Below are 14931 nucleotides of genomic sequence, written 5' to 3' on the forward strand. Positions count from 1 at the left end.
ATACTTCAAAAACTTCTAACTAACCCACTGATGTCACATGGACTACTTTGATGATGTTTTTTTTACCTTTATGGACATGGACAGTATACTGTATATACAGCTTCAATGGACGGACAGAAAGCTCTCGGACTAAATCTAAAATATCTTAAACTGTGTTCCGAAGATGAACGGAGGTCTCACGGGCTTAGAACGACATGAGGGTGAGTCATTAATGACATTATTTTCATTTTTGGGTGAACTAACCCTTTAAATGCTGAAATAAAGTGATGTCAAAAGATGAAACAAAAAAATGCCAAGCCATGAAATAACATAGGAAATGAATACAGGTCTTTTTAGACCCATGTTGTGCATTAGAAGGGGTTTGCATAGCTTGTGCATCAAAGGGTTAAAGAAATATAAAAAATATATATAAAAAACAACAACTTTTGAATGATAGTGATTGTTTGTCATTGTAAAGAACGATTTAAATTCCTTTTAGAAAACTAAATGAGTGGAAATGAAAAAATGTGTCTATTATTAATAACTTTCTCTTCAGTCCAAATGCGTGGCTTATTTTAAAAGGCAAACTGTGAGCTTTAAGGCACAAAAGTGAACTGCCGTTTTCTGTATTGATTCAACTTCTGGGATGTCCTGCTTTGCTGGATATTTGTTTGGTCACTTTAAATAAAGCTACACTTCAAGCCCCTCCATGATGGAACTTTCAGGGTCAAACTGACCCTACTCGACAAAATAAAGCTTGAAAGTCAATTTTCTGTTTGTTATTTAATCACTGTTCTCAGAAGAGTTCAGCTCGAGAAAACCTTCCCCGATCTGTCGTGTATAGCACGATGTTGCTATACAAGCTTAGCTTATACACAGACAGCACTACAATCATATTAAAGCTCATTGTAACAGTTTGAAGGCTGCTGATTAAAAGGCTGTTGGTGGCAAAGCTCGTAAACCCTCTTACAAATCTAATATCAGAGCAGATATCTTCCTAATCTACCAGCCGGATAGCCAGAAGGGCTGAGACAACACCATATAGATAGTGTGAAACACAGAGATGCCCTGTACTTCACCCTCAGCAGGAAGCGGGGGTTTCGGCGAAGTGTGTGCAATTATCCAGCCACAGTGAAATGACCTTTCAAGTTTCATTACGGCCAAGAGCTGCAGCGAACAGGTATTCGTAAATTCAGAGCTTCTGACGGTGACTTTGCGATCGGTTCATTGTGCACCGGAAAATGACAGTAGCCTATTCTCACACTTCTTTCTACTTTGATGCATCTAGATGCGTGCATTTGCTAATACACAACTCTCTATACATAACTCAGGGGGGTTTTTTTTCAGTCGTGCCATTTTTGCTAAATAAAGGCGGTCGCCAGTGAGTTAAGGAAACTAGACTCAAATGTGTTTCAACAACTATAATAATGTTTTAAAGCCTCAGCTACTCAAAGTAACAAGGACTTAAACATCAAGCTATTTCAGAGGTCTATGTGCCGGTCAATTGAAGCACAACAACGGCCTCATTTGAAACGATTTTTTTTATTAAAGGAACACTCCGACTTTTTGGGACTTTAGCCTATTCACCTTATCCCCCAGAGTTAGATAAGTCCATACATACCTTTTTCATCTCCATGCGTGCTATAAGTCTGTTTGACGCACCCACCGCTAGCCTAGCTTAGCACAAAGACTGGATGTAAATGGTTGCAGCTAGCATACTAATCCAAATAAGTGACAAAATAACGCAAACATTTTCATATTTTACATGTTGTGATTTGTATAGTCACAGAGTGTACAAAAAACAAAGTCAGATGAGACACAGACATATTTTAACCGTATAAATACTGGGAACTATATTCTCTGAAGGCGAAGCACTGCTACTTGGGCGGAGTGATAACCGCAGCACCTGAGACGCGCTCTGAACGAACTCTCTGCTCCTCACCACGGCGCGTCTCAGGTGCTGCGGTTATCACTCCGCCCAAGTAGCAGTGCTTCGCCTTCAGAGAATATAGTTCCCAGTATTTATACGGTTAAAATATGTCTGTGTCTCATATCTGACTTTGTTTTTTGTACACTCTGTGACTATACAAATCACATTCACAACATGTAAATAGGAAAATGTTTGCGTTATTTTGTCACTTATTTGGATTAGTATGCTAGCTGCAACCATTCACATCCAGTCTTTGTGCTAAGCTAGGCTAGCGGTGGGTGCGTCAAACAGACTTATAGCACGCACGGAGATGAAAAAGGTATGTATGGACTTATCTAACTCTGGGGGATAAGGTGAATAGGCTAAAGTCCCAAAAAGTCGGAGTGTTCCTTTAAGTGTGATTTCAAAAGTTGTCCGTGTCATTTTTCATACACTGGCCTCAAAAAAGTATTTAGACATTTAAATCACTTGGAAACCTTCCCTTATTAAAATGTCAAATCAAGGTGCCATGCCTTTTAACATTTCTCTCTCTCTCTCACACACACACACACACACACACACACACACACACACACACACACACACACACACACACACACACACACACACACACACACACACACACACACACACACACACACACACACACACACACACACACACACAAATGTTTTAAAGTAGGCCTAATGTATGTTTTAAATGGGGAGGGGACCTTTTTTATATAGCCTATAAAATAACTGGACATTGTTGTTGGTCTGTTTGTTAGGAAATAATTAATTAAAGGTTTTAAAGGGATTTAGGGCAATAAAGAAAAATAAATAAGAATGATAAAAGTTCCAGGTCTATTGTAGTTATGAAGTAATCGAGTTAAACTTTTTTAAAATAATATTCTATTTTATAATATTTATAATATAATATTCCCTTAATCATTCATCACAATGAGTAAAACCAAAGTCTATAGTTCTGATGTGCAGCAAATGATTGTTGAGCATCACAAAATAGAAAGTGGCTGTAAGAAAATAGCTAAAGCATTGAAATCCCCATTACCACCCCCCGGGCAATAATTAAGACGTTCCAGTCAACTAAAGAGGTTATGAATCTGCCAGGAAGAGAACGTGTGTTTATATCGTCCTTATGCAGGATGAGGAGGATAGTTTGAGTGGCCAAAGACTCTCCAAGGATCACAGATGGAGAATTGTAGAAATGGAAATTTTGTTCAGATATATGGTATCATGGATTCAAATAACAGATTTGAAAAACCTGACTGCTTCTGCTAGAAATCTTGAAATGTGAGTTGTTTCAAAAGTTTCAGTAGGCCTTGTCGGTACCAATACCAGTAAAATATCACCGTTCTATGTACAAATTTCCGTACCAGTTAAATTAAGTACATACTTTAAAAAAAGAGAGAGAATTTTGTCTCGTCTGTTGGTTATCACTGTCATTCATTGCAGATTCCGATTCAGTCGCACATTTAAATACATTTATTCATTTAGCAGATGCTATCCAAAGTAACCTACAAATATGGAGAAAAATAGAAGCAATCAAACCAACAATAGGGCAACAATATGTAATACAATAAATGCTGTGACAAGTCAAAACACACACCCCTTTTTAATAGATATATAGAATAGTAAGTTAGTATTAATTGGTCAAGTGTTGCCGAAAGTTTCTTGAAAATGGCTATGGACTCAGCTGCTCGGGTTGAGTTAGGCAGGTCATTCCACCAGCAGGGAACAGTCAAGGTAAAGGTCCGTGAAAAGGTGATTTTGGGCCTCTTTGGTATGGCACTACCACGGTAAGGCGCCGTTCACTTGCAAAGCACAAGCTTCTGGGGGGCACATTGGTGTGAAGTAGTGAGTTTCGGTATAGGGGTGCAGAGCCAGTGGTTGTTATCTAGGCTTGAATTTGATGCGAGCGGCAATTGGCAACCAGTGCAAGTTTATGAGGAGAAGAGACGTGCACTCTCTTCATCTCATTAAATATCACTCTAGCTGCAGCATTCTGGATCAGTTGCAGACGTTTGACAGTGTAGGCCTGCGAGCATTACAATAGTCTAGTCTGGATAGAGCAAGAGCTTGGACAAGGAGTTGTGCAGCATGCACTGATAGGAATGTTGCACAAGGCAAATCTCCAGGACCGGGCAGTTCTAGCAACGTGGTCTGTGAAGTTCAACTGATCATCAATCACAACAGCAAAGTTCCTGGCTGTCCTCGATGACGAACCTAACTGAATGGAGAAGTTATGATGAAGTGTTATGTTGGCTGAGACTATAACCAGCTCTGTCTTTGCAAGGTTGAGTTGAAGGTGGTAGTCCTTCATCCAGCAAGAAATGTCTGTCAGGCAGGCTGAGATGCAAGCTGCTACCATCAGATCCTCTGGTTGGAATGAGAGGCAAGAGTTGTGTGTCATCAGTGTAGCAGTGATAGGAAAAAACATGTTTCATAACGAAAGATCCTAGTGATGACATGTAGATAGAGAAGAGAAATAGTCCAATCACTGAGCCCTGAGGCACCCCAGTAGCTCGATGTTGCCAACATAACACCTAAAATGGCTAAAACACTTTACAGTTCAAATATTTATTTGATTGGTTTAGTTAATAGAGCCCACGCATATTCATGAACATTGTTGTATAAAAATACACAATGTAAATATGCCAGAACTAGTAAAAATAACTACTTTTCATCTGCAGTCCCTAGGCCGGTAACATAAGACTAACATGAAAACATCCAGCAATCATACAGCATTCATTCACTATAACAACAATATTTTGTGTACATTGACAACAATATACATTGACTTGACTATTGGATTGAAATATCACACAAGTGTTAACAGAAGAATATCAAACAAGACAAGATGACAAGAAACTGGAAAAGCCTCTTTCATTCAATATAAAGTATCTGACACAACACTCTCTTTTTTATAATTTTCTTTTTATTTATTCAAAAGAAACAAGGAAAAAGGCCAAAAAAAAGTTAAGAAAAAAAGGCAAGACATTTAAATAGGAGTGAATGTGTGCAGGTGTGTTCAAGAGGAGGAGGAGGAGGAGGGCTCACATGATTTCTCACTGCGGGTCTGACGAAACCCAATGCTCAGGCTAAAGCAGCAAGCCAGAGACGGTGTCACACCATAGAAAAAGGCACTAATCCAGAGAGAACAAAACACATCACGGAAAACCGGGTCGATAATACACAAGGAGGGAAACAAAATACATAAAAAGAGCTAAAACATACAACACCGAAAAGACAAAATATGAAGGAAAACCAAAAAACAAATGCATCACATTAGTCGATGTGACAACTCATATATTTGAAAACTCTCTGGTTTCTTACTTCTTACTGGCTTAACCAGCATCTGCCAGTTTTTCGACACCAAATATTGTGATTTTAAATGTTTCGTTACAAATGCAGTACGTGAACCGCTTTTGACACCATGAATAGATGCGTCTCTGAAATCATGCACCTGCGGTTCAGCTCTCCAATCTGAAGTCCCTCATGATGATCTCTAAAGAGTGATGTCGGCTACATTCACAACCCAAGAAAAATAAAAACTGGCTGCAATAAATACATTGGCTTAAAATGGTGGCTAGCCGCGTGGTTTTTCACATTAGATCAACTCCTGCAAGACCGGAAGCTCTCTTGCGATAAATCGCTATCGCCAAGGATCCACTCACCTATTGATTCTAAAACAAAGTAAGAATGACGTCAAATGGAATACATGATGCGTTAAATACTACGGTGTTACGTCTAGGATGCTCATAAAATTAGCATGTCCCAGAGCTACTCCGTTTCATTCGCCCTCCCCAAAAAATTAACATAATTTACAATTGGAAAAAAGAAAACAAAAATGTGTTGAAAGATAAAACTGACAGACACATACAAATATATAATATATATATTCTTAAAAAAATGGATTCTCTCTATAGGTGTTTTTTTTTTCCACAGCCCAGATGTACAATGCATTTGCATTTTTGTTTTTACTCTTACATTTTTATATATTTTTAGAATGTTTTTTTCTTCTTCCTTTTTTAAAAACAGCTTCAGGATTTACTATTATAAAGAGATTTAAACATGCAGCCAAAAAAAATTAAAAAAGTCTAATTGTAGACTAGAAAAGAAGCCAGAAGCAGCAGGATGAATCTACAGATAGAATCATTGTTGTTTTAATTTATGCATTGTTTACTATGCTAAGATTCAGCCTTTCCTTCGCCCTAACAGCTCAGTCTGGACTGCAAAGCGTTCAAGAAGACATCACGATTCTCAGGAATAATAGTTTCGCCCGGGCACCACGAAAGAGGTGGAAACGTCCAAGCCTCTCTGCTACGTCTTTTTCTCTCCATGATTTCAGTCACAATTTCCATTCTTCTGTGCCGCTTTAGATTTCACAGGACTTTAAGGGTGTAGACGGGGACATGTAGGGAAGTCTGATTGTATGTGAATGTGAGGGGCCGATAATTACAACTTATTCACTAATCACTTGTTTTTTTCCTTTACATGTTCCGGTTCACAGGCGTGACGTAGTTGCGTGGAAACATGCCCGTCTGGCCGTGACAGGCGCCCTTCCACCAGTTGGGGTCAGAGTTGTCCAGGACCTGAATGAAGTCTCCGCGTCTGAAGCCGAGCTCTCCGTCCTCCTGAGGGTCGAAGTCGAACAGGGCCTGCACGTATGTTGGATGCTGCAGATGCACAATAGACACGTGTAAATTACATGATGGCACGTTTTGAATCTAACACATACTCTACAGTACAAAATGTTAGTGTCAATAAGATTTTGTGATGTTTTTGAAAGACTCACCAAGGCTGCGTTTATTGATTTAAAAAAATACAGTAAAACAATACTGTGAAATATTATTACAATTTAAAATACCCGTTTACTGTTTGAGTGCATTTAGAAATGTTATTTATTCCTGTGATGGATTTTCAGCATCATTACTTCACTCTTCAGTGTCACATGATCCTTCAGAAATCATTCTAATATGATGATTTGATGATCAAGAAACATTAATTATTATCAATGTTGAAAACAGCTGTGCTGCTTCATATTTGTGGAAACGGTGATAACATTTTTTGTTTTTGATTAATTTAAAGTTCAAAAACAGCATTTATTTTGAAATGGAAATCTTTTATGACATAAATCTATTTATTGTCTATTTTGATCAATTGAATGCAGCCCTGCTACAGTATATAAATGAAATCTTACTGAAGGTTGTACAAGTGAACTTAATTGAATAATTACAGAATATTTGATATCTTAACTAAGACCTTGAACAGAGGATTTTGAGGAACTTTTTATTTGTCCATTAAGTTTCCTAAAATCCACACAAAACAGCAAACTTGTTGAGTTAGGATGTTTGATTCATTTCAACAAATCAGTTCTGGACTGTCTCAGTCAGTTTGTTTAAAACAATGACTGAAGACTTTAGCCTTGTTCAGACCGTAAAACCAAATCTGATTTTTGTGCATATCCGATTGATTTCCAATCATATTAGCAAGTGTGAACAGCAAAAACCCCATTTTGAGCTAATCAGAGCTAATCCGCTCTAATCAGATTTTGCGTGGTTTAGGTAACTTTCTCACACCACTTAAACATAAATGTCAGATGGGATGTTGTCTTTTATATAACCAAACAGTAGACAGTACCCATTGACTTCCATAGTATTTTTTTTTCCTACTATGGAAGTCAATGGATAGCCTACTGTCTACTGTTTGATTACCGACATTCTTCAAAATATCTTCCTTTGTGTTCAGCAGAAGAAATAAATTAATACAGGTTTGAAACAACTTGACGGTGAGTAAATGATGACAGAATTTTAATTTTAAAGTGAACTATCCCTTTAATTCACGTCTATTGCGATCTTAAAATTCTGGCCAGTTGATAATACCTAGATTTCAAAATCAACTGCAGGCGGTAGATCCTTTTCCTATTTACCACTTAAACTCAGACACACTCTATGAGTTTAAATCTAGACTGAAAACACATCTTTTTAACCTGCCATACACAGCACATGATCACATTTCTATAATTCAAATCCGTTAAAGGATTGTAGGGCTGCATAAATTAGGTGTAACGTAACCGGAACACTTCCTATAACACCAGATGTACTTGTTACATTGTAACAAGAATCTCATCTACGCTTATATTAGTCTGTCTGTCTCATCCTTATCCCGAGGTTACCGTAGTCAGCCAGATCCGGCCCATATCCAGATCAGATGGTGGACCTGCACCTAGACACAACCTAAATGCAGCCCTGTATGCCAGCAGAGACAGTGTCCGATCTTCAAGCAGACGGAACTGGATGAAATATTTCAACTTGCTACCTACCAATCCACAATCTGAGTTCTGAACTATAATTCTGTCTGAATCATAATCACACCGTGTTCATTCGTTGGCCAGAGGAAAACTGCCCCGCTGACTCAGCCTGGAAACTCCAAAGGTTTTTTCTCCATTTCTGTAACCTGATGGAGTTTGGGTTCCTTGCCACTGTTGCCTCTGGCTTGCCTAGTTGGGGATACTTAATATTCAACTATTAAGTTGTAATATTACTGATATGACGGTTATTGGATGAGAACTTAATTGAGCTGGATGATGACATCACTTTCCTCCAGCGCTGCTTGATAGCAAATTGAACTGATTTCATAATTGATAAACTTTACAATGAACTGATTTCAACTGAATGATGACTGTTTACTATTGTCTTTTTAGAGCTGCTTTACAGCAGAATTGAATTCTGTTTGCATCATTGAATTTGTCGTGTTTATTACTGTAAAGCTGCTTTGAAACTATCTGTATTGTACAAAGCGCTATAGAAATAAAAGGTAATTTGACTAACATATCTATTATGCTATTTTACCTTGTCTTGCACACAATTTTTAAAACGCCCACAAGATGGTGCCATTTATCCGTGAATCCGATTTAACAAACCTGATATTCGATTATGGAAAAATACTTAATTAAATATAGGGAAAAATATTGGTAAAACCAATTATCGGTCGATCACTAGTTTCGCTGCAGGGTTGTGTTGTTGCAAAGAGCGGCACGGGACACACACATCACATCTGAACAGTTGCGATACACAGTGTGGACAGTCAACAATTTAGATCAGATTACAAACGAAAACACAAATAATCGGATTTGGACTGACAGTGTAAACATAGCCTTCATCTCATCTCTTAAAAATATTGCTAAAAGCCCTGGAGTGGGTTTTTCCCACCTTTCAGATTTTCTATTATTAAATAATTGTCTTAATTTAGTGTGTATAGAATGCCTCTAATGTTATTGTAAACAATTATTTACAGCAGGTTATTCCTAATAAATTTGTTTTTTGCTCTTCCCATGAAACAACTTCCCTGTTCCACAGATTTTACTTGAAAAAGTGTTGCATAACAGAAGTAAAAACAGTCATTCACAAAGACGAAGGATTAAAAAGATAAAAACTGGCACACAGACCTGAGGCACCTGCTCGATGTCTCGTAGAAAGATCTGTTGGTTTCTGGAAACGGAAGTGGTGCGGTGATAGTCCACCAGCTCGTTTAGAGAGTTAAACTTCACGACCCAAAGGAAGTACTTTCCAGCCCCGTCACGCAGCACTTTGAAATGCTGTACATCATTACCAAACCTTAAACAAGAAGAAAGACACAACACTTCACAATTCATACCAAAGAGATAAACATAATGCACTCCTTTGTGTGCCATGATCCAAAAATAAAGTTACATAAGTAAACAGAGGTCAGAATGCATATTAAGACGTGCATGCAAACAGGCGAGACGGACACGATAGCCTATCAAATGGGTAATCGCCCTGATGTCTATCAAAGAGCTCGGCCTGACAAGAGCCGCCTTGACTCACGCGAGACACAGTCAAATCACATGATGACAATCACCTTCATGTCTTCACATCTACTATCGTTCAAAAGTTTGAGGTTGGTAATATTTTTTTTATGCTTTTGAAAGAAGTCTCTTCTGCTCACCAAGGCTGCATTTATTTAATCAAAAATACAGTAAAAACAGTAATAATGTGAAATATTACAATTACAATTTTTATTTTAATGTATTATAAAGGGGACATATTATGCCCCCATTTTACACAATGTAATATAAGTCTCAGTTGTCCCCAGAATATGACTGAAGTTTCAGTTCCCCACATACCCCACAGATCATTTATTATAGCATGCCCAAAAATCCCCTTTTTTGGGTGGAAGCAAAAACACGCTGTTTTCATGTGTGTATCTTTAAATGCAAATGAGCTGCTGCCACCCCCCCCCCCCCCCCCCATCCCCCTTTCCAGAAGAGGCCTTTTCTGATCAACAACACAACAGGAAAAACAGTATGGTGCCGTTTTTGCATTCTACTGCACTGCTTTTCCATTTTTTTTCTATGTAAACTCACGCTAGACAGACCTTGCGTTTTTTTCTCCCATTTGGGGCCGTTCAGACGCAAGGTGTCGAGACGTGTTTTTAAAAAAGTTAGACTTCTTTTAACTGGAGCGCTGCATTTTTATAACAGCGTTTCCTGTGCGAGATATTGTGAAAGATACGAGACACAAGCGTAACGGTTAAACACGTCTGTCTAGAGAGTTTATGGAAAAGTAGCAATAGAAAAATAGCGCAGTGGAATAGAAAATCATGTTCTGTGTTCATTGATATAGCCAACAACATTTTCCGAGTCCTGAGTATAGGACCGTCCTAACCACCTGTAGTGCAGGGAAAAATGAGAGGTGGATTCGAGGCTGTGTTTGTGTGTCGACGTACTTGACAGACAGTGAGAAGTCTCCAGGCGCACTCTCGCTCTCTCTAATGAGGAAGGCTCCGTCGTGCCTCTGTTTGTTTAGGATCTCCTCCGCTCTGGCCCGTGGAATTCTCCCGAAGAACCACCTGACAACATATGAAGACACAAATATAAACGCTTCGATTATATCCAAACAAAGACATGGTTATTGAGAGAACTGAAAACAGAAGAGGTGGAGAGAGAGAAGTTGAAGACAGAGATCACATGCATTTCACTGATTTACATGGAAGTGTGGATGAATAGAAAGGAGGATCATTTTCAAAAAGACAGGCAGCACAGAAAAATCAGAGTGTGTGTGAACAAAAAATATGCAGATGTGGTCTGTCTGTGGGTTTCTTCTAGAATAAAGCTGGTCTTTGTTGTACAAGCCAGTTTATAAACCATCCAATTCTATATGTCCTTACTGAATGAACTCAGATTTCAATAAGACTTGCTGTGTGCGGCAAAGTCAGGTGAACTGGGTTAAGCAAACCTGACAACCAAATGCCTTTATTTACTGGAGAGACAAGAAACAGCTGACAAATCCAAAGTGCAATAACTGTGTGGTATAATAAATATCCAATGTCATCACTGCGCTTACAGACCTTAGATGGAGTACATGCCATATGTCAATGCCAGTAATACTAATAATAAAAAATATGCCAATGGTTGCATTTTAGTTTAACAAGATTTACATGTAAGAACAGTTTTACAAATGATTTATGCTTCTGTTTCAGTAATAAGGTTCAATGCTATAATTCCTGATCATTCAAAAGGTGTCAATCAAACCCCCCCCCCCCCCCCCCCCAAAAAAAAACAATTCAGTGGATTAAAATACATAAGATAAATATAATTATATATACATAGTACATATATAAAATGAAAACGGTTATAGTTTAATCAGACAAGATTTACATGTAAAAAGTTTTACAATTTATTTACAGTGTAGCTTGTTTCAATAATGAGGTCTAATGCCATAATTACTGATCATAAAAAATTTAAATAAAAATAATTATAAAAACACAACATTTCCAGTGGATTAAAGATAAATAAATAAATAAATAAATAATGTTATGGATTGTGAAAATAATATTAAGGGAAGATACTGCATCACACTGAACAGACTATTGAGTGCAACACTCGGGTACTTGAAGTAAAAACTCCATTCATTTTCTCCATAGGGAAATTGATTTGGAATAATAACTTTAAATTTGATTTTGAATAATAACCTTCAAAGACAGACCTTACTGTGTGTGAGCTACGAGGTTGTTGATACATCAAATCAATGGTATTTGCTTCTGATGAATCCGTCAGCTTGCATTATTTCAGCTTATTTTTAAATTTTTTAACATTGGAATTCCTGGCGAAAAACTACATTACCCATGATGCTGTACAGAAAATTACACCCGTCTCGAAAACCACTAGTGACGAATTTGGCCATGTTTTTCGAAAGTGCTCCCAGATTTGACAAACAGATCATCTCAGAGTTCTAGCTAAAGTAAAATTATTTATTTATTTTCAGGACTTTGAAAGGGTGATTCATGCTTTTATTTCAACAAGGCTTGACTATTGTAATTACAAATGGACAAAATGCAGCTGCTAGGCTCCTTATTTGTGTGCATAAACGAGAGCACATTTCTCCAGTTCTGATATCTCTGCATTGGTTTGCAATTCTTTACAGAATTGATTTTTAAGTCTTGTTGCTGGTTTTTAAATCCATAAATGGATAAGCTCCCGTATATATTTCCGATTTATTATCTTTTCACAATCCTGGAAGGTCTTTTAGGTCATCCAACCAGAGACTGTTAAATGTTCCACGGGGCTAGACTGAAATCGAGAGGAGATTGAGCTTTTGCAGTTGTTAAAGCAAAACTTAAAACCTCTCTTTGGCTTTTAATTGTAGTTGATTTGTGCGGTCTCTTTTTCTCTTTAGCTCCAACCATTCCCATGAAGCACTGCAAATGACGTATTCGTAATAGAGTCGATCTCCATGTTCTCAATAATATTTGTGTATATATGCACACTTTACAATAAACCTTAAATTATTTTTACACATGTAATTCATATTTGTAAATGAGTAGTTTTATATTTCTCCATTGTTTATTAATTCAATTATGCTGTTCGCAATGCTTTATGGGATTGTAATTTCGTAAAGCCGTTAAGTACGCATTCTTGTGCCTTTTTGTCTGATTTGCAAAAACTATTTTGCTTCAAATTAAAGTTTGTAATGTTGTGATTCACCTCAAATCAAATATGTAGTAAATAAATATGGTAACACTTTATTTTGCAGTGTCCTTGTTACATATGCTACATGTACTTACCGTAGTAATAACAGTAAATTATGCATAATTACATGCAATAACCCTCAACCAAATCCTAATCCTACCCCAACCCTATAGTAAGTACATGTATAGTATATATACATGTAATATGAATCTTAAACTAGAAACGTGCATTTCAATTGATAAATTTAAGACCATCATAAAAAATGTGGTAAATGATACATGCAGTTGGTTTTCTTGAGAGGCCATTATATTAGGGGTGTAACAATATATAGTGCCACAATATATCGCAATACAAAAATGCAACAATACGTATCGTGGATAGTGACAATATGTATCGTGGATAGTTCACCCAAAATAAAAAAAATGACTGTGTGAGAAAATATGAATGTTTTCTGAGTTTTAGTGTCAGTACTACATTAAACTAATATATGATGTTGATTGTATAATAATGTAATGGGGGAATATTTGCCCCATTACTGCATATGTAATAATTATGCCAAACGTCTTATGTTACCAGAATGTTAAGGATATTTGTCTAAAATAATTCAGTATTTTCAGCTTCAGAATCATTCATATTTTTTATCTGGTGTCACTGTTGACCTTAGGTTTCCAGCACCAAGCCCAAGCCTATTCATGAACAGACCAGATAAAATTTCACAATATAAAATCAAAGTTAGCATTTTAATTAACAATAAAAAAAATGTATAACCTTTTATCATATGTTTTGGGAGTATCATAATAATATCGTATCGTGAGTTCAGTATCGCGATATGTATCGAATCGTGAAATAAGGGTATCGTTACACCCCTACATTATATTTGAATGTTTTTTACATGATTGTATGTATGTATGCATGTAGTATTTTTTTTATTTTTTTTTTTAACCATGTTGTGTTTATGTATGGCTGCTACCTTGGCCAGGTCTCTCTTGTAAAAGAGATTTTTGATCTCAATGAGACTTCCTGGGTAAATAAAGGTAAAATAACAACAACAAAAAATGTAGTTAATTATTATTACTCAGTACTTAAATATATAATTACAATGTAACAATGACACCTTAGAATAAAGTGTAACCATAAATATGATACGAATATATACTCTATACTTGAAAAACATATATTTTTTAAACGTAACAAATAAAAACATAACATAACATTTACGCTCCAAGGGGGTGTTAGGTTAGGCTATTCATAAAAACACTGGCTGTCTCCGCTGTACCTGCCGAATCGTTCCCGTCTGCTTTGATGTGGACAGCACAGACACACAAACATAGAGCATGTGACCAGGAAGTGACATGAAAGCCCTCTAGGGCAAATTCCACTCAACCACCGTCTGCACGCCGTGTCTCTCTCCGCTCAAACACGTACATTTACATTCCCTGTCCTGATAAGAAACATCCGCCTCCCCTTCCCATAAACCTGGCCAATCTAGTGTAGCTGTCCTAGGATATTAAAAAGAGTCGGTGGTGTGTTTTCTGGGATGTCAAACAAAGCAAGAAAAATACTGTTAGGCAAATTTTTTTTATAGAAACCCTTTCTGCGACTGATGACACCACTGATGCAAAACGATCAATATTCAATTATCTGTTAAAGAGAGGAAGCTATTCATAACAAAGGTCCTCCCATAAGGACACCACAGCCGAAACTAATGTTATGAATTCTCCTTTGTTTAAAAGTTTCATATTACTGTAAAATTTAAATATCTAGTTAATATATATATATTACAAATATTTGCAAATGAGGTAAATATTTACATTGTGATACTAAATACTACTGAATACTAAAAAAGAAACAAATGAAGGTGAACTCTTATGGCTTGAGCCAGCAAGAAAACACTCAGGACGCCTTAGCAACCAACTAGCAACAACCTAGCAACCATTCAAAACAAAAGTCAAGTCATCTTCATTTATATAGCGCTTTTAACAATGTACATCGTTTCAAAGCAGCTTTATAGAGATAAACGGATAATTTAAGGT

At 37.0% G+C, this 14931-nt stretch overlaps 1 protein-coding gene across 1 annotated transcript in view; it reads right to left on the minus strand.

Moving 5' to 3' along the window:
* Positions 1–4473: 4473 nt before the first annotated feature.
* The window catches only part of grb2b (growth factor receptor-bound protein 2b), a 49079-nt gene continuing 38621 nt past the window's right edge, over positions 4474–14931 (minus strand). The window contains exons 5-7 of the mRNA XM_079617498.1: positions 10657–10779; positions 9356–9524; positions 4474–6584 (exon numbers count right to left, since the gene is read on the minus strand). Of these exons, the coding sequence (XP_079473624.1) occupies positions 6399–6584; positions 9356–9524; positions 10657–10779 (478 nt within the window). The 3' untranslated portion in view covers positions 4474–6398. The remainder of the gene's footprint in view (positions 6585–9355; positions 9525–10656; positions 10780–14931) is intronic.

This window comes from Phoxinus phoxinus, assembly GCF_949152265.1.
Source record: "Phoxinus phoxinus genome assembly, chromosome: 1".
Lineage (NCBI taxonomy): Eukaryota > Metazoa > Chordata > Actinopteri > Cypriniformes > Leuciscidae > Phoxinus > Phoxinus phoxinus.